Source organism: Sycon ciliatum, chromosome 1 (assembly GCF_964019385.1).
Source record: "Sycon ciliatum chromosome 1, ocSycCili1.1, whole genome shotgun sequence".
In the NCBI taxonomy this organism is placed as follows: Eukaryota; Metazoa; Porifera; class Calcarea; order Leucosolenida; family Sycettidae; genus Sycon; species Sycon ciliatum.
In genome coordinates, this window is record NC_088643.1 from 65,748,923 (window position 1) to 65,774,860 (window position 25,938).

The 25,938-nt window shown below is 46.5% G+C and overlaps 1 protein-coding gene across 5 annotated transcripts; it reads left to right on the top strand.

Annotated features, from left to right (window-relative positions):
• The first annotated feature begins 450 nt into the window (after positions 1–450).
• Positions 451–14,558, top strand: LOC135804921 (transcription factor E2F2-like). Of its 5 annotated transcripts, XM_065318898.1 has the most exons (8): positions 476–574; positions 666–710; positions 2,881–2,977; positions 3,730–3,946; positions 6,466–6,745; positions 11,618–11,854; positions 12,112–12,203; positions 12,628–14,558. In XM_065318898.1, exons 2-8 carry the CDS (start codon positions 708–710, stop codon positions 12,842–12,844), a joined length of 1,143 nt encoding a protein of 380 aa, XP_065174970.1. In that variant the 5' UTR covers positions 476–574; positions 666–707; the 3' UTR covers positions 12,845–14,558. The 5 variants fall into 5 exon arrangements, with proteins under 5 accessions (XP_065174971.1, XP_065174972.1, XP_065174970.1 ...); XM_065318899.1 differs by lacking the exon at positions 666–710 and having other exon boundaries at positions 451–574; XM_065318900.1 differs by lacking the exon at positions 666–710 and having other exon boundaries at positions 451–574; positions 3,733–3,946.
• Positions 14,559–25,938: the final 11,380 nt, after the last annotated feature.

Sequence of the window (25,938 nt, forward strand, 5' to 3'; positions counted from 1 at the left end):
AGATCAGGTATTGTTTTTTCATATGTCAGATTGTGCCTGACAAGTCGAGCTATACAGATAGTGCACGGATTGGTCCTCGGAAGAATATTTTTCATAATCCCCGCGGCGCTGCGCGCCTTGGCTTGGGGATTATGAAAAATATTCTCCTCGGATCCGTGCACTATCCAATACCTATTTACATCATGTGCCAATGGACTCTTGACTGGATGTGTACGTGTACTGGTACATGGTGTATTGGCAAAATGCACTTGTGCATTGTGCTATGCTGCAGTCAGGGAGTGGTGCAGTATGGACAGTAACATGGTAACTACTCAGTACATGACATTGTACTTCCTCCCGGCTAGCTGCAGTGCACTAGTGTCCATAGTGAAAAGACAAATTAAAAGTCTACAATTATGTACCTGGACTAGTACTAGTAGCTAGCAGGGAGTAGTACAATACTTACATTATTACTCCCTGCTACTAGTACTAGTTATGTATTGTTGAACGGTTATGACTCTGACCCAGTGGACGTGCACGCGTGCTGCCAGTGGACGCTCGCTTGGCAAGCCTGACGAGTTCACCGAGCGGGAAGGTGAGGGCACGTATTTATTCCGCTTGCATTTCTTTACTGTTTCCGTTGAGCACTCTGCTATTTATCGTCCACGTATCTCCATTTCTACTAGCATACCAAAGAAGAAGGTTGGTGAAGAGAGTCGTTCTTCTTTATGGTACGAGGGTACAACTACAAGTATGTGTATTTCTTTTTTTTCTTTTTTTACTCGTACAAGTTAAAAATTAAGATCTTGTACGGGCAGAATATGTAGTTCAAAGGTTCAGGTTCGAGTCGTAGGGGTTCACCAGAGAGTTGTAGACGGTCCCTGGGGTTCACCAACGGACATACTAGTGATGGCTAATGCACCATCCACTGATCAACGGAGTAGCAACACTAACTACAAGCAGTAGCAAGAGGATCAACCATCCGCTTTCATTTCGCTCTGCAAAGAGCACTTATATTATTAGGGTTCCCTGTAAAAAGACGGCAACGTCTGTAGGGATTTCCCTAACAAAAATAATAAATACTACTACTACCCTTGGCAGTAGTAAGAGTGCATGTACATGTATAAACCCGTTGAGGCTTATCGTTGTTGTTACTTTATTTTACTTCACCAGAATTACAGGCAGTAGAATGCCTTCTCACTAGACCAGGTCTAGTGGTTCTCACAGATGATGAAGAATGTGAATGAACGTGCTAAAGCTAATGAAAAACAAGGAAAAGATGAGAAAAACTTGTGTTTTATATTATTTTTATGACGGTTTTTGCATGTGAGTGACATATTCTTGCTATAGCATCTAACAAGAGTCCATAAAAATGTTTATGCACTCTTGATCTAATTCTTACTACTCCCTGGTACATGTCCTGAAGAGTGATGCTGGACCTTCTAGATTCTGCGTCATTATCATGATTATGGTCCTGCTTTGATGAAGCTCGAAGTAAGTTTGAAGCATGGAGTCGTAGGTACCACTTTTACGACTCCAGCCGGGCGCGGGGTTGAAGCAGGCAGGGAGTACTAAAACACATATTAATTATATTATTTTTAGTACTCCCTGCTTTGAAGATAGGTACTTTTGTCAAGTAATAAGTTTTGATCTGCGAAATAAAAAAGTTGAACTAACTAGTAACTACTTTACTTGTTGTACGCACTCTCTGCAGTTTTCGTGTACGGTGGTACATGGTACATGGTCTGAAAGGTCACACTTCGACAAACATGGAACATCAACAACAAAAAGTTGTGCTGCCCATAACTGGCATAAGCAGAGACAGAGTGCTCGGCAGACGCTCGTTTTCTCCACTTCGGAGATGTGTTGCAGCTTTTGAAGCAGCTTTTCGTGTCGTCCTTGCACCGGACACCCTGGTGTTGGGCAGTCGTCACTCCTTCTTGTGATGTACTAGTTACAGGAAAGCACCCTATCCACTTGCTGCCCCAGCTCAGGCCAATACGGAGAACACACCGTTCTTCCGTTGCCTTTGTCACCCGATAGTCGAAGAACATCTTGGCGTGAACTCTTGTTCGAGCTACGGGAATGGGTCCTTGTGAGGTCCACACGCTGGACGCCAGACCCAACAGAGCACTATCTCTTCCTCTCCATGGTGGAGACGCTGGTGGTCGCAAGGCCGCGGTAAGCTTACTCAGTGGTAGATGTTCTTGATTTCTACGATTAGTTTTGTTGCACAACGTGCTTTGAATGTCACGTTCGTTTGTCCAATGGCTACTACTACCATCCACCTGACCACGGAAACTACGAAGCTCCAGAGAGCTTATACATGTAGATCTACTTAGCATTTTTTTGTACTGCTGACCAGGGAGCAGTATTCCCTGCTGCAGCTGCAGTGTTGGTGCTGCTGCTGTTGGACAATACTGTTATGTACCAATCGTCTTGTAGTTGTATTATGATTGTACGAGTCGCCACGTTGTCTTTCCTTCCTAAAATGCTATACACATTCCATATGGATTCACCACGATTCCGAATTAGGTGGCTTGAGTTTGAAGCTAAGTTCGCTTATAGAACAAGATGTCCATAAGTGTGTCAGGGGCTACGCTTTGGGTCGCTGGCCAGAAGTGAAAGTCTTCCTCCGGCCTCCGCTCTTGAGCTTCTTGCAATTTTTGTTTTCGCTCACTGATTCTGTACGAGCACCGGTAGATCTACCTGCCTTTCTGAGTTCGAATCCGCTACAAGTACAATGACTCAACCCCTTTTTCGTCGAAGCGTGCACGCATGCCTCGTGCAGGAAAAAAAGATTCATCATGATTGTGGTTGCCGTACCCACTTCGTCATGTCATAGTAAAAGCCGTCCAATATGGTCCTCTCGTCCAATGTTGTGTCTCCTCTTCACTGTAGACCAAGCGACGTCTCCACTTTGTGAAGGACCGCTCCACCAACTCGGAGCCAGTGAAAAAGCGAACCAAGTACTCCAGAACAGACTGCATGGATTCAGGTAAGTATCCATGATCGCCATGCCATGACTGGCATGAGTACTTGTACGCATGTACAAAAGTCCTGTACTTTCGGCGTAGGCAGGCCACGCTCTGTCAATTATTATTTCTGATCTCTTTAGAGCTGAGAGCCTTTTTTGGTTTTGAGCACCATTGGCGTAATGCAACCTCACTGATCACACTACTATGTCACTACAACTGTATTCACAGTGTGAGATGGAAATGACTGAAAATGTTTACACACTTGCGAAGTCAGCTGTTATCCCATCTGCACTGGGTCTCTTGTTTTGACAACTTCAGTCATCATTCTCAGACGAACGTTCGAACCCCTTCCTCCGCTCGATCTGATCACGCCTGTTTCTGCAAAAGAGAGTGCCCTCAGTTTCTGTAAAAGAGAGTGCCCTCGGTTTCCAAAATCCTACATCGTATATACCGTAAACTGTACTGTTGATCTATCTCCTGTTGAATTTCCACCTGTCAACGGTACGTGTATGCGATTTGGACCCCTGACGTAGTGCCCGGGAGGGGTACTTCCCCAACATTCTACACCATGAAGACCTCGCGTGGAAGTTTATCCCAGCCTAGATTAGGACCAGTTCAAGTTTACGATAACTAGGGGGCCGTCCAAAGTTTCCCCTTTCCCGGTGGGGCAATGTTCTTGAAGTAAAACATGTCATGTGTATGCCACTGTGTGGAGCGGCCATCTTACCATGTGTGTGCCCCGTGTACCCTGTGTGCCTGCCTCTTTTTGCAGTAGCCTGCACGCCAGACAAGAAACGATCTGACACATCACTCGGACTACTGACCGAACGGTTCGTCAACCTTCTGCATAAGGCAGAGGGTGGCGTAGTCGACCTGAATGAGGCAGCTGCAGCGCTGAAAGTCCAAAAACGCCGAATATACGACATAACTAACGTTCTCGAAGGGATCAATCTAATCCAGAAGAAGTCAAAGAATAATGTTCATTGGAGGTAAGATTTATTTCAGTACACAATCCCTTCTCAGTGATGCTGCTTTTCAGGTGTGCATTATGTGAGCTCAGCTTATAGTAATACAGCGCAGAGTCGACTAGTCCAATCTTCCAAACCCCATTTTAACTTTGTGAATTCTGGGTATAGGTTGTTACACTCACACGTCACTTTCATTCACACGTCTGCCCGCTCTGTCTGTTTTCTGGCACATGCGAATACATGGGCTTGCCGTTGACGTAAACGTGCGTGTAATAATGAATAAATTCTGGGTTTTGGACACGCTTCTCCATACATCTCTCCATCGTATACCTGTCCTGAATTTGTAAAAGTAGGCCAAACCCTCTAACTCGCTCTCCAGGTGGCTAGCTGTTTCGACTCTTGTTAGGTCTCATCAGCGGAGTTTGGGGGTGACTGGCCGAACCGATCGCTGTGCACAGTCTAGTGAACAGGAACGCATGATAATTCCATAGCCTTGGGCCTTTTTGACCTCGGCTTCGGCAAGGAAGCAATGGGACGTACGTCGTACGAGCATCAATTTCCCGCCATTAGGTTTTGCGGCAAGTCCACTGCAACCGTACACACCTGGATACCAACTCTGCATAAAAGGTCATGAGCTTTGTGAGGTCATACTCATAAATGTACTGTAACGGGTTGTACCAAGAGTACATAACCCGCCAGAGTGTGCAACGCCGATCCAGCTCTGCATAGGGTCTTGGTCGAGCGGAATCGGATCTTCTGATGTCATGCGTACACTCCACACCAGCGCGAGGCCGGTCTCGAGGCAGGGCACCATTGATTTTGATCCGAGAGTACCCGCGACTTCCCGGGTTCCTCTCAGATGTGTACGGTATTATGACGCAAAGATCCGATTCCGCTCGACCAAGACCCTATGCACAGCTGGATCAGGCGTTGCACACTCTGGGGGGTTATGTACTCTTGGTTGTACCTGCCAAATATAGGGTAACTTGCCCCGCAAAAAGGTGACGGCCATCTTAGATGCATACCTCCCATTGCACGGGTCACATAATGCAGGATGCAACTGTTACAGCTGTTTTTACAATATCTGCCAAGACACCAAGTGTTAGGGTGCCAATTTTGGATGAATGGACTGTTTAAGGTGGCAGCCTGGTCCTAAATCCCTAAAAAATCGAATTTGGAAATTCACATAGAGTGCTACATCAGTTGAAAGAGCATGAACAGCTGCAAAATCTCTGAAAATTTTGCCTCGATCTGACCAGCCGTTCAAGAGTTATGGCCGAGAATGTGCCCTTGCAAGGAAAGATTTTTTGTTGCGCGCTGTCATTTGTTGGCAGCACTGTATTTGAATGTGAGCAGACCGTGCGCAACTTGTCGGATCATGGAAACACGCGAAAGTGTGCAGAATTTTGCTCCAAGTCCAAAAAAAGTCCAAAAACCACGTATTGGGCTGCACGGCGGCCAAATAGGGTGGCTGGGCTTTCTTTTCAGGGTTCTTGGCTGCCCATACTAACAATTTCATTCGATTCGGAACGCAAATATCGGTACTCTGCGGGGTGCTTCCTGAAATTGGCCCGATAGATTTTTTTCATTTCTTCAAAAAGTACAGCCAGCTATGTGGTTCATACGCTAAACATTAGATATTCGATATTGAATCAATGTGAAGTACCTAGGAGCACGGTTTACTGAATCCAATATTGGCTTACGTGTGCGGTGGACCAAAATATTACAGTCAAACATAATGGCCGTATAGATTTCATTCAAATTTTGCGGAGGTATACTCAGATAGTAATGGGAAGAGTCTGCAAAGTTATAGCCCCCTGCATCTACCAGAAGCATACATTGTCAAGTACTATCAATTTGTTGATCTGGGGGTAAATAATACTAAATATACGTATTACTGCCATCAAGTAAATTGAAACTGCTTTATGGATTTCCTTAACTTTGGTAAAGATGTTCCTCTGATTGATAAAAAGGTGTCTGCCAAGTTTCATGTTTCTGTTGCCACCAGAACATTCCTTTTGAGTCGATTATAGAAGCTATTTTTGTCAAAACCACTACCGAAAAAGAAGAAAAAAGTTTTTACCGGGGAGGTTCGAACCCGCGAGGGGCAAAAAGTAATACTATTTCATCATATTTCTACTCCAAACCTGCGCAGAAGGATGCTCAAAGGACTAGTTTTCGATTTAGGTACGAGCCGAGCCACCTTAACTCTGACCGTATGCAAAAAGATCTACCAAATTATATTTTAGTTTCCGTGGTGTATTTGAGTGCCCCTCTCATCTTATTTCACATGCCCGGTGTCATGGACGGCTTCAGCTGTGTCGGGATTAATTTTCCGGACGTTTTAGAACTGCCCATGGTTCCCAGTAAACAAGGATAGGCAGCAGCATTCGGCCGTGTGCAGATTTGTCTTCGGTCGGCTGGAGAGCGCAGTTGTGGTGTGGTGGTTTATGAAATACATACCCACGGGCCCCATCTGATTATTCTGTTTCGTACGATTCTTGCTCGAATGGTGTTGTTTGTTTGGTTTGTTTGTTTAGCCGTGGTAGCTTTGACACAACAGAAGTCTCTGTAGGCAGAGCCCACGCGCTCCATCAAGAAGTCAGTCATCTTCTTGAGGAGGAACAGCGTCTCGATGGCCTCCTCGAAACCGCCCACTCCGTCTACAAGCACATGCAGAACACGGAGCGCAAGGGCTACGTTGTCAACAATGACCTGCGTGCAATCGAGGCCCTGCGCGACCAGACGCTCATCATGATCAAAGCCCCCACCAATCTCATCCTGCAGGGCACCACCAGTTGCAATCCTGGCTATACTAATGTGAGTAGTGGTGTGTGTGTGTGTGTGTGTGTGTGTGTGTATGTGTGTGTGTGTGTGTGTGTGTGTGTGTGTGTGTGTGTGTGTGTGTGTGTACTTCAAAGACGTATACAGGTCGTCCCTCGTTAATACATAATCTCTGGGACTTGACAAATGTTATGTATTAACGGGGTTTATGTACTAAACGAAAGTGTACATAACTTGCTTGTGTACCAGAATTTTTCACTTTTTTCAACTTTTCTGAGTGTTTCTTGCTACCATGACTAGGGAGCGAGATATTCTTGATTCCCTCAATATAACATAAAAATTATGTTATAACGGTCACAGTCAGCGAAGATTCTACAGTTTACATGATAGCATGCCAGCCGCGCCTGTATAGTCACTCGGAAAAAACAGAGCTTTCTCGGATTGTGATGTGCGCTCTGATTTCTGAACTAATTGCGTCCACAAGTAGAAACTAGAACACAATGTGCCTCCACTGGAAGGCCGAAAGACCAACAAATAATGTACTATTGAGGTAGGTGGCATGCGGGTGCGAAGAAATGTTATGTACTAACGGGGTTTATGTACTAACGAATTATGTACTAACCGACAAAAATTGTATGGAAGTGACCACGTTTCGTCCGGGACTTGAGATTTCTTATGTACTAACGGGGTTTATGTACTAACCGGACTCGTATTAACGGGGGACGACCTGTATCCCAGTATGTTACACTATGCGGCACTTCTTCATCTTAGTAAAGGACCGTTGAATTTTGGGGGAAATAGGCCCTTTCTGATTGTACATGAGAAGTTGCACAATCTGCTTTACTCGGGCTGAGATAACGAGAGAGCTTGGAAGCTCAGGGCCCTACGCTATGCTTTTTTGCCTTGATGACCTGGACAAAAAAAGCATACGGATGTTATAAATTCATATAAATTTTTCCTTTTTTTTAAGACATAACCTGGGATTCGAACCCGCACTATCGCCATGTATGCATCCCCCGATACACTTCGCATACAAACTAATTCTTCCAAGTTGCTTCACGTTAATATGATCTTGCATCTGAAAGCCCTATTTGAATATGCATTGTGGCCAGCCGTCTTTGATAGCACGGTACGGTACGGGACAGGTACGGTCGAGGGTAATACGACACCGTCTACCGCCTTGATGACCTAGGCAAAAAAAGCATAGAGATGTTATAAATTTTTCAATTCTCCTATTTTTTTAGCATAACCTGGGATTAGAACCCGCACTATCGCCCTACATGCATTCCCCCATACACTTCGCATTCATACTCATTCTACCAAATTGCTTCACGTTATGATCTTGCGTTTGAAAGCCCTATTTGAATATTGCGGCCAGCTGTATGTGGCCAGCTGTGTTTGATGGTACGGTACAGTACGGGGCAGATACGGGATAGCGCCAGGCGTGACAGAAACAAACAAACACACAAACACCAAATTAAAGCTGTGTGGACCCTGGCTAGCGCCAGACGTTACTGAAGTAACGTCTTCTGCATAGCTACGGGAATAAAAATGGGTGTACTGTAAAAGCCATAATATGTCACGAAGTGCTAATTCTAACGAATTAACGAGGAGAAATCCGTCGTTAAAATAGAAAACGTTAGATAGAAATCCATACATATTGTTGCTATTGAGCGTTGAGAATGAGTGAGAATCGTTGCCTTTGTTTAGTACACGTAAACTGGTCAATTTTACGAAATCGTTATATATGCGCCTCGTTAGAATAATGGCTTTTACAGCTGTATCATTTATTCATTTCATTTTTTATTTCGCCTTCCCGTGGCCAGGGAATATAGGCCAATATGGGTCATACATGTATAGGTTTTGGCACGGTCATGTGCAGACAAGTGGTACGGCTGTCGTGTTCTCAATGACGGACGTGTCTACTTTAGAGACCAATGTACAGCAATTTAGCTCTGCACACACACACACACACACACACACACACACACACACACACACACACATGACACGTATTGTACACATAATTATGAGTGTGAAACAGGTCCGATTGGAATAACACTCTGCGCATTTTTGAAAGCCCTTACATGTATTGGCAGATTGCCAATGTCTTCTTCGTAACATGTATTGAATGAATGGAGCTAGATGTATGTTGCATGCGCTTGAAATCCACCGCTGGTCTCACTCTCAAGATAGCAGTGCACACTTAGCATTGGGCGGGCACGTCAACCGTTCCGGCTCTGGCACTGCCCATTGTCTGCAGAGTGCTATTCCAATTGGGCCCCTTTCTCACTCATATGTGTTCAACGCGTGTCATGTGCACACCATTGTGTGCAGAGCAAAAACTGCTGTATACTGGTCTCTTCAAGCGTCAGCCAGCATGCAAGCAGTCCTCCTGATACAGTCCGGATCTGCCATGATTGTGTTGATTACTCGCATAAGCCTAAGACCCCAACAGATTTGTTAGCGTCTTAGGTACCTTAGGTTTCAAAAGTGGCTCTATTCGATTGGCGAAAAATAGTAACAACAAACCAGATAGTGCTCTCTGTTGTATAGTGAGCTAATGGCGCGAGTACAGTATGCGCCTTGCACACAGGGCACTAAGCAGACACACTGCTGCCAAATGTAATGTCCTGTCCCCACAGGATACCGCGATTCTGCGGGCGCGCAATTTTCCACGTTATTGGCTTTCAGCCGCGTTTTCGAGAGAGTTTGCATAAAACCCGCGTTATCCATGGGAATGTACAAGAAAGTGTAAGGCCTCGGTTACACGACGACGATTGGAAAACGTTTTTATTCCGTTTTCGCGTTTCTTGCTGTTCACACGAAAACGATAAGCGTGTACACTGCAAAGCGTTTTTCAGCGCGCAATGGTCACGTGCAATAAGTTGGCTTGGCGGCGGCATGTTTTGAGTAGCAGTGAAACGTTTTTACCGTCTACACGAGAACGAAAGGGAATGAAAATGATTGGAAAACATGTTGAAGACCGTTTTGTTTTGAAACGTTTTCGAAACGTTTTTCAGCATGCTCGTGTGCACGCTCCTATCAAAATTATTATTATTATTATTAAACTCAATCTCGTAGCATGTGCACGCATTGCTAATGTGGGAAGCAACCCCGGAGATGAGGGCGATAACCAGCCATGGTAAAAGTACGAAAGAAAACAAGAAAACAGGGAGGAAAACAAAGCGCAGCCAATTAAGTGAGATAGCCGGAAATTACATTGTTTAGCTAAATACGCGTGAGTGCTGCAGGAAAACGCAACTCAGTACAAACAACTTGGCGAAACATGCTGTGGCAGTGGTGGGCGAGGCTTGATAGCTTGAGCCAGTCAGAATAGGAATGAAACAAAGGGGATTTTGTAAACTGGACAGTGCGAGCTGCAGGTAGCGAGACTTGTGCCCTTGTTGAACGTCTCCGCACAAACCAGTCATAGGGAAAGAGATGCCTTGGTACTTTCTCGAGTTTTATCTTTTGAATTAACATGTTGCTGTGGAATCTGTAAAAGCGTGTCGTGTAAACGAGGCCTTAGTCGTACCGGTCCATGAGTTTGTACGACAAAGAGGTATCTCTTTGTCTGTCAAATCCTATAAATAGGATTTTCCCAATTTTTGGGAAAGGGTAGATCATACCTTACACAGTAAAGTTCTTTCTTCAAACCTTGTTGGAGTCTACATTCCGTGTTTATCAGAGATGATGCCTGCCAAGTTTCACCAGCACAAGGGCTTTACTTTTTCTTTAACAGGCCTTCCCGTGCAAAGGTGTCCAGAATTTTCGAAATCCTACATATAGGATTTGGCCTCTTCAAAAATTGGTTTTGTTCTTCCCAGTTTCCCCTGCCAATAAAAACCATAATTGGCAATATCCAAGCCTAGATATGGCCCATACGGAGCTAACAAAAAACTTCTATGCATCTATGGCCAAAGAAGAAGCAGCTCCTAGGCTAGTACCAAAAGAGTATTCCACTATTAATATGTGTACATACTTGAACACAACTGATTTAGTAAATGCCCCAAACATGTAGTGTCTTTAGTTCATATTGATCTGCGAGCACTTCACAGCACTACTTCAATGCTCGGATGGTGCTAATATTCATCAATTCCACTCCCAGTGGAATTCTACCACTTGTAATTGCAATTCATCTGCAGTAATTGCACACCGATACCTTTCCTGGGGGTCTTAGCCAGTGAGTAACCACTATTCATTCATTTTAAATACAGAGAGGCATTGTGGGAAATCAAAATGCATCTTCAATAACATTGCTTCCACTTCGACCATTTTCGAGGCTGCAAATGCGTCTTGAAGTCTAATCCTATATATGGGATTAACTGGTGACAAACAAAGAGATACTTGCATGGAGCTGTACGCTAAAGTTGTACAAGTGACAGATAACTCGTGCATAATGACCGCATTAGAGAGGTCAAGTTACGCGTTTTTTGACTTTTTTCAAAGCGCAGTGAAAATTTCATGGTACATGTAAATTTTAGAGGTTAAGTTACACGTGCGACTTGACGTGAACTATTGCCGTGGTAAGATCCGGCTTTAGTTTTTCGAACTTAACCCGAATCTAACCACACAAATATCTAATCTTCCAACAACTACGGATACTCGCACAAATTCGATCAGAATTTCACGGACATAAGGAATTTACGTGAAAACTAAACACTCTATGATCGCGCATACTTGCCGCATAATGGCCTGCTTTCGCCCGCATAATTTAAGGATTTTGTCCGCGTTATTCTGTGGGGACAGAAAGTCAATGTTCAGACAATGACGTAAATGTCTAGTAGGTTTGTGTTGACTGCAGCTTTGCACGTCATGTTCGCATTCTTGTCTCAGGCTTGCTTGACCGGCAATGATACTGATCAGGGCACGTGCATTTGTCATCTTCTTATCGGTCTCCTACAGACGACAAGTAATGTGCTACTGAAGAGCCCTACCTGTGACCCAATCGAAGTCCTTGTCTGTCCCGACAACAGCGTCTGCGTAGAAGACCAGTGCTATGCGGAGGAAGCTGCCAACCACCATCGTTATGCAGGGGAAATGTGCTCGTCGCGGCCATGCTATGCTCAGCCAACCGACATGCCACTGCGCTTTGAGTGTACGCCACAGCGGCAAGCAACAACATATCCACCGTCACCACCTGTAATTATGTTATTCATATTTTCTTCAATGATTTGAGAAGCAATGGAATGTCTGCAAAGCACGGCAGTGTCTGCTTGCTGCATTGACATGTTGCTGTGCACACTTGCTCGCAGTGAGCTGCCTTACACATGGCAGGTCTACCCTTTGCTCTGTGGTGTGGTCTAGTCTGACAGTCTATCTCTCATCTCTTTGCTGCCCTTCTGTGTGCCTGATCAAGGTTTCTTTTCGTGTCCCTCTCTCCGTTTTTGGTCATTCAGCTTTCCCAGCCTCTCAGCGAGCAGGAGATGGATTTTTTGACGGAAATTGTAGATCCATCAATACTTGATGTGATGACGGGTCAGCTTATGAGGTGAGTTCTACAAAATGTTCACCGTAAAGGGAGCAACTTCGCCGGAAAGGGATTTCAGGTGGTCCGACCAAATGGGAAACTTGACCGGAAATGAACACTACATGATTGTATCAACGGAAGAAGCCCGTTTTGCGTGTTGACATACATAGACATGCCTAGCACTGCCATCGGCTTACATAACGAGCTTTGCGCAAAGGTAGATGATAACTTTTACACTAGCCACAGTTTATCTCTCGATTGGAAATTTGTAAATATTGCCACTGATAGGTCACATCACTACCAAAGGTTGACCTGCTCGTATACTCAAGTGTGGTGTGCTAAATCAGTTAGTGCATGGCATGCGTTGAGTCTTTTGACTACATAGCTACGTGCTACGTCGCCGCATCCCCTCTCCACTGTTTGTATGCCTGTGTGCTGTTTGCAGCCAAACGCCGACAAGTCTGATTGACGACAACACGCCGGACAGCATCGGCAGTCCGCAGACGTTCATCAGCCCGTTCTTCAAGCAGGAGCCCGAGCGCGTGCCCTGTCACGACAACCAGCAGGACATGCTGACGTTCGACGAGAGTCCGGCCTACCAGAACGTGTTTCAGCCCGTGGTGGAGTACGACGGCGACCTCCTGCTGGACATGTTTATGTGAGGCGGAGACGGCGTTTCAGCATCCACATGACCCCAATGACTTACCGGTAATTCAAATGTTCCAGTGACTATATTTCTGACTTGTTCCCTTGCACCTTGTGTCTGCCTGGCTGGCCATGGTGATCTGTTAGGAACCATTTTCTTCCCCGGGCACAATGGATATTGGACACTGTTTGCACCATTACCCCTCGCCTCATACTGCTGTCAGGACAGTGCTGTCAGGCGAGGCTTTCCAGCATTGCACTTCTTTTGTTCCAGTGAAGTCTTTTACGCACTGTTTGTTTTCCTATCTCCAACATCACTCTCCCACAGTCATCCACTGTCGATGTCGTCACCACCAATGTACTCTTGATCGTTTTTGTGCACTTGCCTCATCTATCGCTCTTCACTCGTGCTGTGTCTGTTTAAGAGCCCCCCTTCAATGCTCTGCAGCTCTTCTGCAGCATATTTGGCTTTCCTTCGATGCCCTGCAGCTCTTCTGCGGCATATTTGGCTTTCCTTCGATGCCCTGCAGCTCTTCTGCGGCATATTTGGCTTCCCTTCGATGCCCTGCAGCTCTTCTGCGGCATATTTGGCTTCCCTTCGATGCCCTGCAGCTCTTCTGCGGCATATTTGGCTTTCCTTCGATGCCCTGCAGCTCTTCTGCGGCATATTTGGCTTCCGCTCTTGGAAAAACCACAGTCATAACAGATCCGTCCGACTCATGAACAAAATCTCTTGCTCTCTCACCCGCTTCTCTGGCTCTAGCCTGCCCCTGCCGGCTGCTTTTGTGTCTGCATTGTTTGCATGCTATCACTCAATAGCCTTCAATCCAATACAAACGCGCATATTTTGCTTGTCGTGCCGTATTTTCGTTTCCCTCCTCTTTGTCCATAGTCTGCAACTCAGCTTGCTGCTGCGATTACTTTCACTGTCTGTACCTAGCCCACTTAGATAATACCTTCCAATATATTGGCTGATTTGAGACTCTGCTCCATTTCGGCACTGCTTTTCTTTTACATTTCTACTCCCTTTCGTCTTTGAATCATCCTGGCCTTCTTCCAGAAAGCCGCAATTCCTTCGGTGATGTTCTTTCCACCCAGTCCCTGGCACAATTCTTTCTGAACCGCTATATCTTTTATGAAGTACTGTCTAATGTAGTTATGGTCTTTCGCAGCTTCCCGCAATGTGTACGCTTTTTTCAGACTCCTCCATTGTCATCATACAGCATCTGTTCAGAATTGGAATTTACGTTTTATGCTTTTTAACTACCTATTTTCATCATTCGTGGCAGTTTGCCTTAGCCATTTTACGATCGCCCCTTGCTGGTTTTTACTGCGCACGACTCTGAGCGGCAGACCCGTTTTCTGTAAATTTTGTATAGTTTTGTACAATTCTGCTTAGTTTATTTTTTTGCTGTCCGCCATATGCACCAGCTCCAATGTGAGGGCGTTCTTTTTACAACAGCAGGGCCTCTGCTGCCCATTCCTGTTATCTGCCCCTCTGGCTCCCATTCCCGGCTCTCTGGCCACCCACCCTTCAGTCTTGACTAGCTTTACTCTCTCTCTCTCTCTTGCCTACTGGCTGGCTGGCTGTTCTTGCCCCTAACCAAGTAACCGTCCTGCAATCCGGTTTAAATTCTAACTTCCAGTACATCTGAACCGCACCAGGTCTCTCTCTGCAGTGCTGTGTGTGTGTGTTTCCTCAATTTTCTCCTGACTTTTTCTTTTATTCTCCTGGGTGGTCGTCACCAACAGTTAATGCATGCGGTGTGTGGTGTGGTGTGATGTGTTCGGGAAAAGGACCAAAAACATTATAGGGATTCACCGGCCGGAGAAAGCCGCTTGAAGTAGCTGTGCGGTGTAGACCAGGGTGAATAGTGGCGGTCAATTCGTCAGCCTTGCAATCTGTGGAATAGTGCACTCCCAGCACAAGTTGCTATGGCTTCTGCTGTAGCTTCGCTATCATCGCCTCTGGCGATAGGCGTCAAATGTGTGGGTGTGTGACCTGCATACTGTCCGCACTGTATCTCAGAACAGTACACTTTTGTTTGGCGCTACTGAAGTACAAACAGTCACTTCTTACGATTGACATCCCGTGAGTGGAATATAATGATTGGGAGTGCAAACGCAGAGGAGAAGTGTGTGCGTGTGCAATCGCCTGTAGTATGCCCAGGGAGTCCTATTCAATCCCTGGATTGGGTCACTTGCTGTCTGTCGCAGTAACCCAGTTACTCCGGTTTGCTCACTCCTCGAATTCTGCTGGAGATTTTAGGTACACATGTATTTGGGAATAAGTACATGTATGTAACGTTACTCCCACAAAATAATATGTGACTTTGTATCAAGAGTACTGGGGGTGATTCAATCCCTAGTTTATTATGGTGTCAGCCTGTACGAGTAGTGAGACCGCAGCGTACTGAATGTAGAAATAGCAAGCGATGCTTACGCTAGTGCTTGTACGCAATAGACAGATAACGATAAAATACGCAAGCCAGTGACTTGACTTGAATGTTGAGAAAGCTCTGTTTGTACTCCGACCTCGTAGATCTACGTCTGGCCACGAACACGGGGGGGGGGGGGGGGGGGGGGGGAGAGAGAGAGAGAGAGAGAGGAGAGAGACTCCACATGCACAGCTCGATGGGAGACTATCCGGGTGCCAACCCTAACAATGTGTCTGGCCATTGCAGAACTTTTTATCTATTGCTGGCGGGCTCGGGGTGAATTAAACCAGGTGAGGACCCTTTCCTGCTGCCGAGCCCTATGATATGTTGGATGGTGGAAGATGCACTGTTGGCAATGTCCATGGTGTGACGGGCCAGTTCTCTTCGCTATAATCAGCTCTTGTCTGACTTTGGCGTTCCCTGAGCGTATGGGGCCATCGTGAGTATCAGTAACCGGCTTGTGAGGACAGCTGTCCCTTCTAAGTTCTAACAAACTGACACACTCTTCTTGGTTAAAGATCCGGTAATCGTGACTTCGGTCTGCAGGTGTCAGTGCTGGCCATCGCCATGGCAGCGTTTTGCTCAGTGCAGTATGCGATATACAAACCCCAGACTGTTGCACATCAGATCAGAGGTTCCGCTCCATGTAGCATGAACTAATACTTGTGTATGTGTATGATGTGTAGCACCGACTTCAGTGCGGATGGGCTGATGCCATCTGCAAGTCGCTGAATACTGCCGGGGGCCTTGGTCCTCACTCCAATGTCTTCAAGAATCAGTTAGACACACCACCCTCTGGCATTATGCTGCTCATCACTCGTCACCACGGTCACTGGGCGCACCGCTGTGCAGCGGGCACGGACCCAGTCACCAGCATTACCGTGCACCATGATCACGGCTGCGGCATATCCGATTCATTCTCATGCCTTTTTCATTCAGACTTTATTTGAAGCAGATTCTCCAAAAGTAAACGGATACCGTTATGAGGGGAGTTTCCTGGAAGGGTGGATGGGTTGAAAGGGAAGTGAGAAGGGAATGGGTTTGCTCCCCACACTGGAGCTACAGACCAGGGAGTCGTAAAATACAGACGACTCGGACTGACTGTAAAAAAAAGACCGAGCTTCGGCTTGCACTGTTATCATGGTTGTTGCAGGCTTGCCCGCTAGCTACGTAGATCTACCTACCTACCGCGTACTGTAAATATACAAAATTTCGGCGCTGCAAAATTTCGGCACTTCACGATTTTTGACATTTCGGCGTCGATTTATTTTCGGCGTGGGCCATGGCATGGGGTACAGTAGAGAGCATGGTAGACAGATGCAGTGAAAAATTTCATCAGCGTTTTGGGTCGGTGCCGAATATAGCCGAAATTAAATGCTGCCGAAAATTTGTACAGTACCGTGAATCGTGAATGGTGAACAAGTGAACGCGTCAGAGAAGCGAAGGACTAAAGCCAAGGGACCGTCACTTAATTTTTGCCGACTACCCGCCAAAAAAATCTTTTCGTTTCACGTGTCAGACACGTCCGCGAGCGCGCGCGTACGACTCGACTCGCTACCTTTCACGTCAAGCAATCTGTTCACGCCACATGGCTGGATAGCGCGTACATAGTACATGCAAACAATGTTACATGATTGTCAGATTGAAGACTTGCAAAATTAATTTTACAAGTCCAGGCGCTAGGCGCTAGGCTATAGGCCTAGGCCAGTAGGCGCACTAATATAATGCCTACAGTAATGCGTAATGGCAGCTGACTTTATTTTCGGAGAAACACTACTCATTGTAGTAAAAAGTAACAATGAATAGCGATATCATCTAGGAAGGATCGCTACCCTAACGCGAAGGAAAGGCCTTGCGCGGCTGGTCTACGAAGTGTTGAAGAATGACTCAAAGTTAGTTAGTTGGTGGACGGACAACTCGCAGTGGTGCCGGAAAACTTGGCCCCCAACGATGGTGTTTGGTGAATCATCAAGCATAATGTCTTGTAGCAGTGTTCACCGAGGAAGGAGAACGCTCTAGCCGCTGCTGTTGTCCGTTTCATCCACGTTGGGCGTTGGCTGCACCGCGCCTATTGTGTTTTAGTATTCCATGGACGCACACTAGCGTTCTCAGCGATTGTGGAGCCACAACATATCTTCATGCAGCGTTGCACTGTCCAACAGCAGAAACGTCAGCAGTGACCCATCATCATACATGTAGATTTGGAGTATACACACCATGCGCCAATGGGCCTTGGCGCAACAGCGGCAGCTCTACGGGTTGTGCAAGTGAGAAACGTTTGTTTCGACTGTTGGTGGACGAACAAATCGTCGGCGCCAAAAAATGTGGCCTGCGCCAATGGTGTTTGAAACATCGAGGGCTCCGGAAGCAGCTGAGCCAGATCAGCCAGTCTTGCCAACTCTCAGTTGACGGACGCCGTGCTGCAGCTAGCAGCACTGGCACCAGCCGGAAATATTTTTCCGCCGATACCCGTTACTTCCAGTTCTGTCAAGGGCATGCCTGGAATCCATTGCCAGGTGATGACTTTTTACTTTTTGTGTTATTTTGCTGCCGAGTTGTTCAGAACTTTTCAGCCCCGATCTGTCCATGTCTACATGTCGGCCATCCGCAAACTTCATGTGGAAGTTGGCTTTACCTTCCCGTCGGGCCCAATGACTCTCCTCGCAAGGTTCCTGTCGGGCATCAACAGGTCATCATCGACACAGCGTCATCGCCTGCTGATAACCACTCAACTTCTCAGGGAGATTAGCCGGCATGTTGCCTTTCCACGGATGTGGCACCTGCATGACAAGGCCATGCTAAGGGCAAACAGACTGCTTGATTTTAGCTTTACATTACCGCAGTCAGTCCAGCACAATACGCCAATCGTATTTCACTATTACTCGCATGTCATAATTACTCGCGTATCATAATTGGGAATATGGGCTGCTCCGCCCTATATCCCTGATATGCCAACTAGACGAAAAGTGTGTTCTGAGCCTGTATCGCGTATAATAGGCTCATCGTAAAACAAATAATGAAAGTATTAAAAATCAGGGTTCACGTGACACTCGGGTTCCAGCCAAGTTTTCCGCTTTCGCGGGAACGCTACCCCCCTCTTGAATCATAGTATAGTGGACTTTGCAATGAACAGATTATGAAACTCTCTGCAGATTTACTACAGTCATCTCTGGTGACTGGTCTAGGGGCACCGTGGAAGCTGTGACTGGTTGCCAAGTTTAGTTTTGTGACTGATCATAGGGCATTTGTGACTACTTCGAAGCATAACTGCTCACAGAGCCCTGATTGATCACAGAGTCTTACTGTTGTGAATATTAAAATCGAGTGAGAAGTCAAGCAGCCACGGGGCGCTGGCCTTGCAGCTGTGAGTATGCATACGGTACATATTCACATGACTATTGTATGCTGGACACTGCTGGTCCATTGTTGCAGTGTGTAAGTGAACTGCAGAACCTATTCCGTGATGAAACACCTACTCTTGAAAGATTGATTGTTTGAGCTAATAGTCTTTTACTTCACTCTCATGCTGCTCATATAATTATACCATACGCCAGAAGACCCTAAGTTAGTTCTAAGATTTTGTGGACCATATGACCATGTGGTACTTTCACTCTACAGCCAAGTCAACCCACTTCGTCACACACAGGGTTTTCCTCAGACACAAGCGAATGGTTTACTCCACTCTGGAGAAGAACACAGTTTGCTCTATCTAACACCAACCGCAGATAACTACGGAATGTAGGACGTGCAACAACTGCTAGAATATTGAACTGTCGTCCACACAAAACAAATAAAGACAACTGAAAACCTAAACACATGCAACTGCCAACATGCATGTAACAGCGACTGCAAGCCAGAACTACAGACTCCGCGCAGGGAGGAACAGGGGAAACAGAGGTAACGCTTCCGACTCCGAGAGCTTCGAATAGCAGCGGACAACACAATACATCAACCTTGCATGTCACCTTGCGCTACCGCAAACGGACACCTATGGATGCACAGTACAGCACAGACTCAGTGCATGCACGGTGTAATAACTGGAGTACATGTAAACCGACAACGGTCACCTTGCACCCTATGCAGTAAGTTACAGAGGCGGTGCCAACAAAAGAGCAGGGTTCGTGTATCGTGCACACTCCAATGGCACAGCAGAAAATGTTCTCACCAATAGCCACTGCTAGCTGTTTTGTCATCTTGCGGTGCCAAATGATGCAGTATAGACACGCCAAGCAGAAATTGACTGCTTATGAGCGTGAACAGGCTGGATGGGGTGACTGATGGACTGTCGGAGTTGGCGAACCACAGAAATCGTGTCGCATCTCTGTATGCTGGGTTGGCACTGATTTGTAAAATGGCCTTCTCAGTATCGCAGGTCATGACGATTGGTGGCAAGAAAAATCGTAGAACAATGATGAATTGCCTAATGGCTAGGTCGTTGTTAGTAAGATTGCCTGAATCCTGGATGTCAACTCAGTCTAGGTCCCACAGATCTGGGATGGTGCAGGAGTCGGAAGTTGCATCAGTTAGAGAAACGATAGCTGGCATGGCTGCTCATCGGCATAGCTGAGTGCTTGGAGTGACGTGTTCGGCTAGTCACCACAAAACCGACTGTGGTAGGCAGAAACTGTAGTCCTGGCGGAAGTCCTCTGGTGCTCCCCGTCATAAACTCCCAGAGGAAATCTGCACCGATCAAGATGACTGACTATCTTACAGTCAATGGCGATACTGGTTGATGCTGCACTAGCTGCTGTTGCGCCAGATGCTGGTACCTTGTCAGCTACAGGCTGATCAGCTACTATGTTGGTCCTGCTGTCAGATTTCTGTTGAGATTCAGGGCAGATCGTGACATGATGGTGACTCTGATTGGTGACCTATGCGAGAACACACATAACACTTGCGGGTGGCCTTGCACTGAGTTCACCGGTGCCCTGTGCGCAAACACACAAAGCAACGCTTCTGTTCAATCAGTTATTCTTTCCACTGTGCTACTGTTGTGTATTTCGTGCAGCTCTTGTCCAGGTGAGATCCGCCGCAGAATGCACACCCTCTCATACTGCTGGCATTCCAGTTACCATCAGACCGCTTCCTTCACGTGAACTTGCATGCGCCTGTCACCAGTGCACCTGCAGAATAGTGAGTGACATCTTCTGCTGTAGTACCGCCTGTGTTTGTGCGGCGCAGAAAGGCGTCTTGCATGATAACATAACGCTTCAGTGCTGTTCTTAAGTCGTTCAGTTTCCATTGTGTCCCTGCATCTGAAAAGCCTCGCGATTCTTCGTCGTGAGGTTGCGATTCGTCCAGTTGAATCAGCGTTCGTCATGATCCGTATCTTGGTCACAGCACCATGTGACGATCTGGTGACATCAGACGGATATAATACACAAGAGACAATTGTGATATTTCTACGTTGTGTTTACTTCAGATACATAATCTAAATAAAAGGGGGTTTGTCAACCGACAACCGCTCTATTTAGTTGCTATTCACTCTTTAGATGAAAATTCTTATATTAATTATGTCGAAAAATTATGCGGTTGTCAGTTGACAACCCCCCTTTTATTTACAATGCAGTTGCGTGATGTCCACCACTTTCTGTGCATAATGTAAGAGTCCTAAAACAGCCACTGACTTCCAACTACCAAGGGAAAGCAAGCCCAAGCGCAGGAGAACCGTGCAGCGCGGGTACGTGACATATATCGTAGTAGAGCTGGCAGGCAGGGCATGATCAGGGGTTCAGGCCCTGCCTGTAAGCGCTCTGATTGGCTCAAACCCTGGCAACAATCACGTGACATGTCTGAAAGTACAAGTAGTTGCGATTTATGCTGAAGTTCAAACTGATGGAACACGTGCAGCGCTACACCATGAACCGTGTGGAAACAAAAAGAAGTAGCAGGGGCGTAGCAGCCGCTCCGGCCGGTCCGGCTTTGGCCGGACCACTTTTTCGCCCGACCACGACCACCATAGTAAAACAATGCCAAAAATGCCCAGAATGCAGGATTTTGTACCCTAATTTCAAAAACATTTAGGGGGGAGATCTCCCCGAACCCCCCCCCCCCCCCCCCCCCGGCCGGACCACCGCCAACGGCGGTGCTACGCGCCTGAGTAGAGGAGACACGGGATAACAGACATGAACTCAGGGTCAAACTGATAACTGTGAAACGTGAATGCATGCAGTATATGGAGACAAAACAAAGTCACAGAATTCAGTACGTAACAAGTACTACACACTAACCTCGTACATGTGAATGTCACGACACCATATGAATTAGCCCTTACACCCCACTTATGTTTCAGTCAGTAAGAGTACACATGCGTACTTACGTTGACTCCATTTTATCTGACTTGTCCAACACCATCGTTGTGAGCCTTCGGCACTTGGGAATACACAGGACAGATAAGATAGCAGCAAGAGCATCTCCCCGCTCTGTGAACACAGCTCAGACGCCACGCTTCATGAGTGTGTGCCCATGGAATACAAGGACACAACAGACTTAGTGCAGCTAACGAAATGGATGAATGGTCGACGGCCTGAGTGTTCTCCTTCCTCGATGAACACTGACAGTCACCATATACCATGCTTGATGTTTCAAGCACCATCGGCGCAGGCCACGTTTTTCGGCACCGACGATTTGTTCGTCCACCAAGTCGAAACAAATGTTTCTCACTTGAACACTCCGTAGAGCCGCCGCTGTTGTGCCAAGGCCCATTGGCGCATGGTGTGTATACTCCAAATCTACATGTATGATGATGGGCCACTGCTGACGTTTCTGCTCTTGGACAGTGCAACGCCGCATGAAGATATGTTGTGGCTCCACAATCGCTGAGAACGCTAGTGTGCGTCCATGGAATACTAAAACACAATAGGCGCAGCGCAGCTAACGCCCACTTGGATGAATCGGACGACAGTGGTGGTGAGTGCATTCTCCTTCCTCGGTGAACACTGCTGGTCACCCCGTTTGATGATCCACCAAACACCATCGGTGCAGGCCACGTTTTTCGGAACCAGCCATTTATTCGTCCACCAACAATTGAAATTAATGTTTCTCACTTGAACACTCTGTAGAGCTGTCGCTGTCGTGACAAGGCCGTGTATACTCCAAATCTACACGTAGGATGAAGAGTAACAGTTACTGCTGATAATGAAGTTTGCGCTCGTGGACAATACAACGCTGTGTGAAGTAAATTGTGGCTCCACAATCGCTCTGAATGCTAATGTGTGTCCATGGAATACTAAAACACAATAGGCGTGGTGCAGCTAACGCCCAACGTGGATGAAACGGACAACAGCAGCGGCTAGAGCGTTCTCCTTCCTCGGTGAACACTGCTACAAGACATTATGCTTGATGATTCACCAAACACCATCGTTGGGGGCCAAGTTTTCCGGCACCACTGCGAGTTGTCCGTCCACCAACTAACTAACTTTGAGTCATTCTTCAACACTTCGTAGACCAGCCGCGCAAGGCCTTTCCTTCGCGTTAGGGTAGCGATCCTTCCTAGATGATATCGCTATTCATTGTTACTTTTTACTACAATGAGTAGTGTTTCTCCGAAAATAAAGTCAGCTGCCATTACGCATTACTGTAGGCATTATAACTAGTGCGCCTAGGCCATAGCCTAGCGCCTGGACTTGTAAAAATTAATTTTGCAAGTCTTCAATCTGACAATCATGTAACATTGTTTGCATGTACTATGTACGCGCTATCCAGCCATGTGGCGTGAACAGATTGCTTGACGTGAAAGGTAGCGAGTCGAGTCGTACGCGCGCGCTCGCGGACGTGTCTGACACGTGAAACGAAAAGATTTTTTTGGCGGGTAGTCGGCAAAAATTAAGTGACGGTCCCTTTAGTAGGGTGTTCGGACGATTTTGAAAGTTGCTCCGATCTCCTCGATTTTAGTCTCATTAGAAAGAGTAGGATAAACTAGCCGGGAAATATATAAGGTTTGTCTAAATCCGACCAGACGTTCAAGAGTTATGATCGTTTGAAGTGCGCTTGTTGGCACTTTTGCTGGAACAGTTTTGATGCAGGCCAGTGGCACAAAACCGGGAAATTCAAAACCAACTAGAACAAGGTGAAAATCAATTTCGTTCAGGGTCTTTCAAATTTTCAAAGATAATAGCCAATAGAGAGCTTCTATCACTTGACCAATTTTTTTGGTATTCCATCTAGCCAAATTCAAATTACGCCCATAGCAACCACCATAGCAACGCATACAAATTAGTGGAAATAGATGCGAAAGATGTAACCCTTCACAGGCTGAAGCTAATTGGAATACGGGTACTACAAAGACGCATCACCAGGAGGAGATTACAGTTATCTACCCCATGTAGATGAAGCATCCAAGAAAATAACATACGCACTCAGCCGAGACGGCACCCGCACCCGGGCATGTTGCGCCGCGGGACCGGATGCATGCAGCCAATTAACAGGTATGCTGCACCATTGCAACACGATGTAAGCTTCAGCCAGACCAAGGCAGCAACAGTCCTGCTAATCATCAGCTTTAGAAGGACAACTTGTTCCCAGTCATATACGGCGCGTGCAGCACTTCGGGGCAATTGGTGTCGCACGTCACATGTAATTCATTCGTACGATTTGCACAATCAACAGACAGTTCATTTATCGGATGATTGTGCAAGCGTAATTTGGATGTAAATTATAAAGTCGACAAATACACTGGCCCTACATTGCCCATGCTATGTGGATGACAATGTACTCCAGACACGGTGCATACGGCATAGTGTAGCTTCACTGCGTTAGCGCGCTGCAATTATGCAAATCCTCAGAGTGTCAATTCTGTGCAGATTTTCAGCTGCATATTGAACGCAGTATTGGCAGGAAATCTGTTCTTGACCAATTTGTCTCCACAATGGCTTTCTCCACTCTCCATATACAGCGACCAGAGGTTTATCTGATGTGGTAGCTCAGCGAAACTACAAATAAACAGCACTACAGCCAAGTCCATCAACTCCATGTACATGTACATGTACTCCATACATTTGGTATCCTGGCGCAAATCGATCGCTCATAGAACAAGAAGACAGCATCGTACAGCCTCCAAATTTCACACACTGCGTAGTTTTTCGACGCTGAAGACGATGGAATGGTCGCCGGCGTTGCGACCGGCCCAGAACAGGCCGAAATCGATACCCTGAAGTTGCGCAGGGCGTAACATTGCTAAAATTCGTCGTGTGGAAACGGGACTTACGGTCTCAACAGCAGAGACATCTCCTCTTTCCAACAAAGAAACAAACTCGTCCTGAGCTGCTAAAATTTTACCTTGCCTAGGCAAGAAGCACAGTGATGTACGATTGTGCCACGGACCCCGTACAAAACTGTTTCCACTCAAAATGCGCCTGGGTTCGAGGCACCGAACACCCTACCTTTAGTCCTTCGCGTCAGAGAAAGCCTGCATAAGCGCCATGGCAACACAAGGAGCTCCAAATCCGTCTCTGTGGCAACGGATTCAAACTTGAAGCGCCTACCGGGATGTGGCACTTCGGAAGGACTCTTGAATCGTCGTTGCTGCTTGTTGCTTGATGATGTGAGTCGAGTCAGTGAGAGAAGTGTCATTCCTTTCTTCCAGTTGGTGCTGACAATTTAGTAAATTTAGTTGAGAGCTCTCTGCAGCAAGTACAGAGCCGATAAAGTGCATCATGGGAACTACGTCGAGTAAGAACTCCACTGCTACGCAGTCGCAGGACAAAGCTGGAGCTGGCTTCTCAACTCCAGTGAGACCCATGCCCGAAAACAGAGGTGCGATGTTGTTGGACGATCCTCGATCGCCTGGTCAACTAAATCGTACGCCAATAGTGGTGGAAGGTGCTCCGGCTTGTGGTACTGGATTGGTCGACCCACGGTCACCCGGCGCTGGTGAAGTGTCACGAACTCCATTACGCACTGGTTTGCAACAGGCCAGCAAAGAGAATCGACCAGCTCCGCCGTTGGCCAAAACCAGTGGCGATCGCAGCAATGGACCCATGCTCGTAGATAACAACAACAGGTACTGAGGCAAAGGAGGCTATAACAGTACGAACGCATCACACACTTGTCTTGAGTTGGCTGCCTCTTGCCTTGCTCGCTGATGCTTTTAAGGCCACGAGTCGCTGCACACAGTCGCCTCAGTGTCTTGTACAGCCATGTCACAAGGCTATCATTCTGCCTGCTGCTGCTGCTATCACCAGAAGAAAGCTACCACTTACCAGCTTGTAGTGAGTTTGGAATTTTGTCATGTTTGAGTCTTGATTCATAACAATCTACATGTAGGGTCATTATCATTAATATTCAATTTTAACTCCATGCCTTTGAAACCATTCCATGCATCCGTCACTGAACGTAATTAAATTCACAAAACAAAGTAGAGCAGCGCACAACAATTTCCGCACTAGGTTTTCCAATAGAATGTAGGCTATTGCTGAGCACAATGATGCTGTGTGATGTAAAACTGAATGCTTTGTCTGCGCACAGACTCGCCCTGTTCCTACTGCTTCATAAGTTAGCAGCTGGCTGTGATCCAATTGTTAACTTGTTTTTTTGCCCCACCCCTATGCCTATGGCATATTGCACAACTCTTTCTTCTCTTTTTTTACTTTACGCTATGAGGACCAGTGTCTTTGGTACCTAGTAGCATTGTTAACATCTCTAACCATCATGCGAAAACGAAAAGACAACCTGTG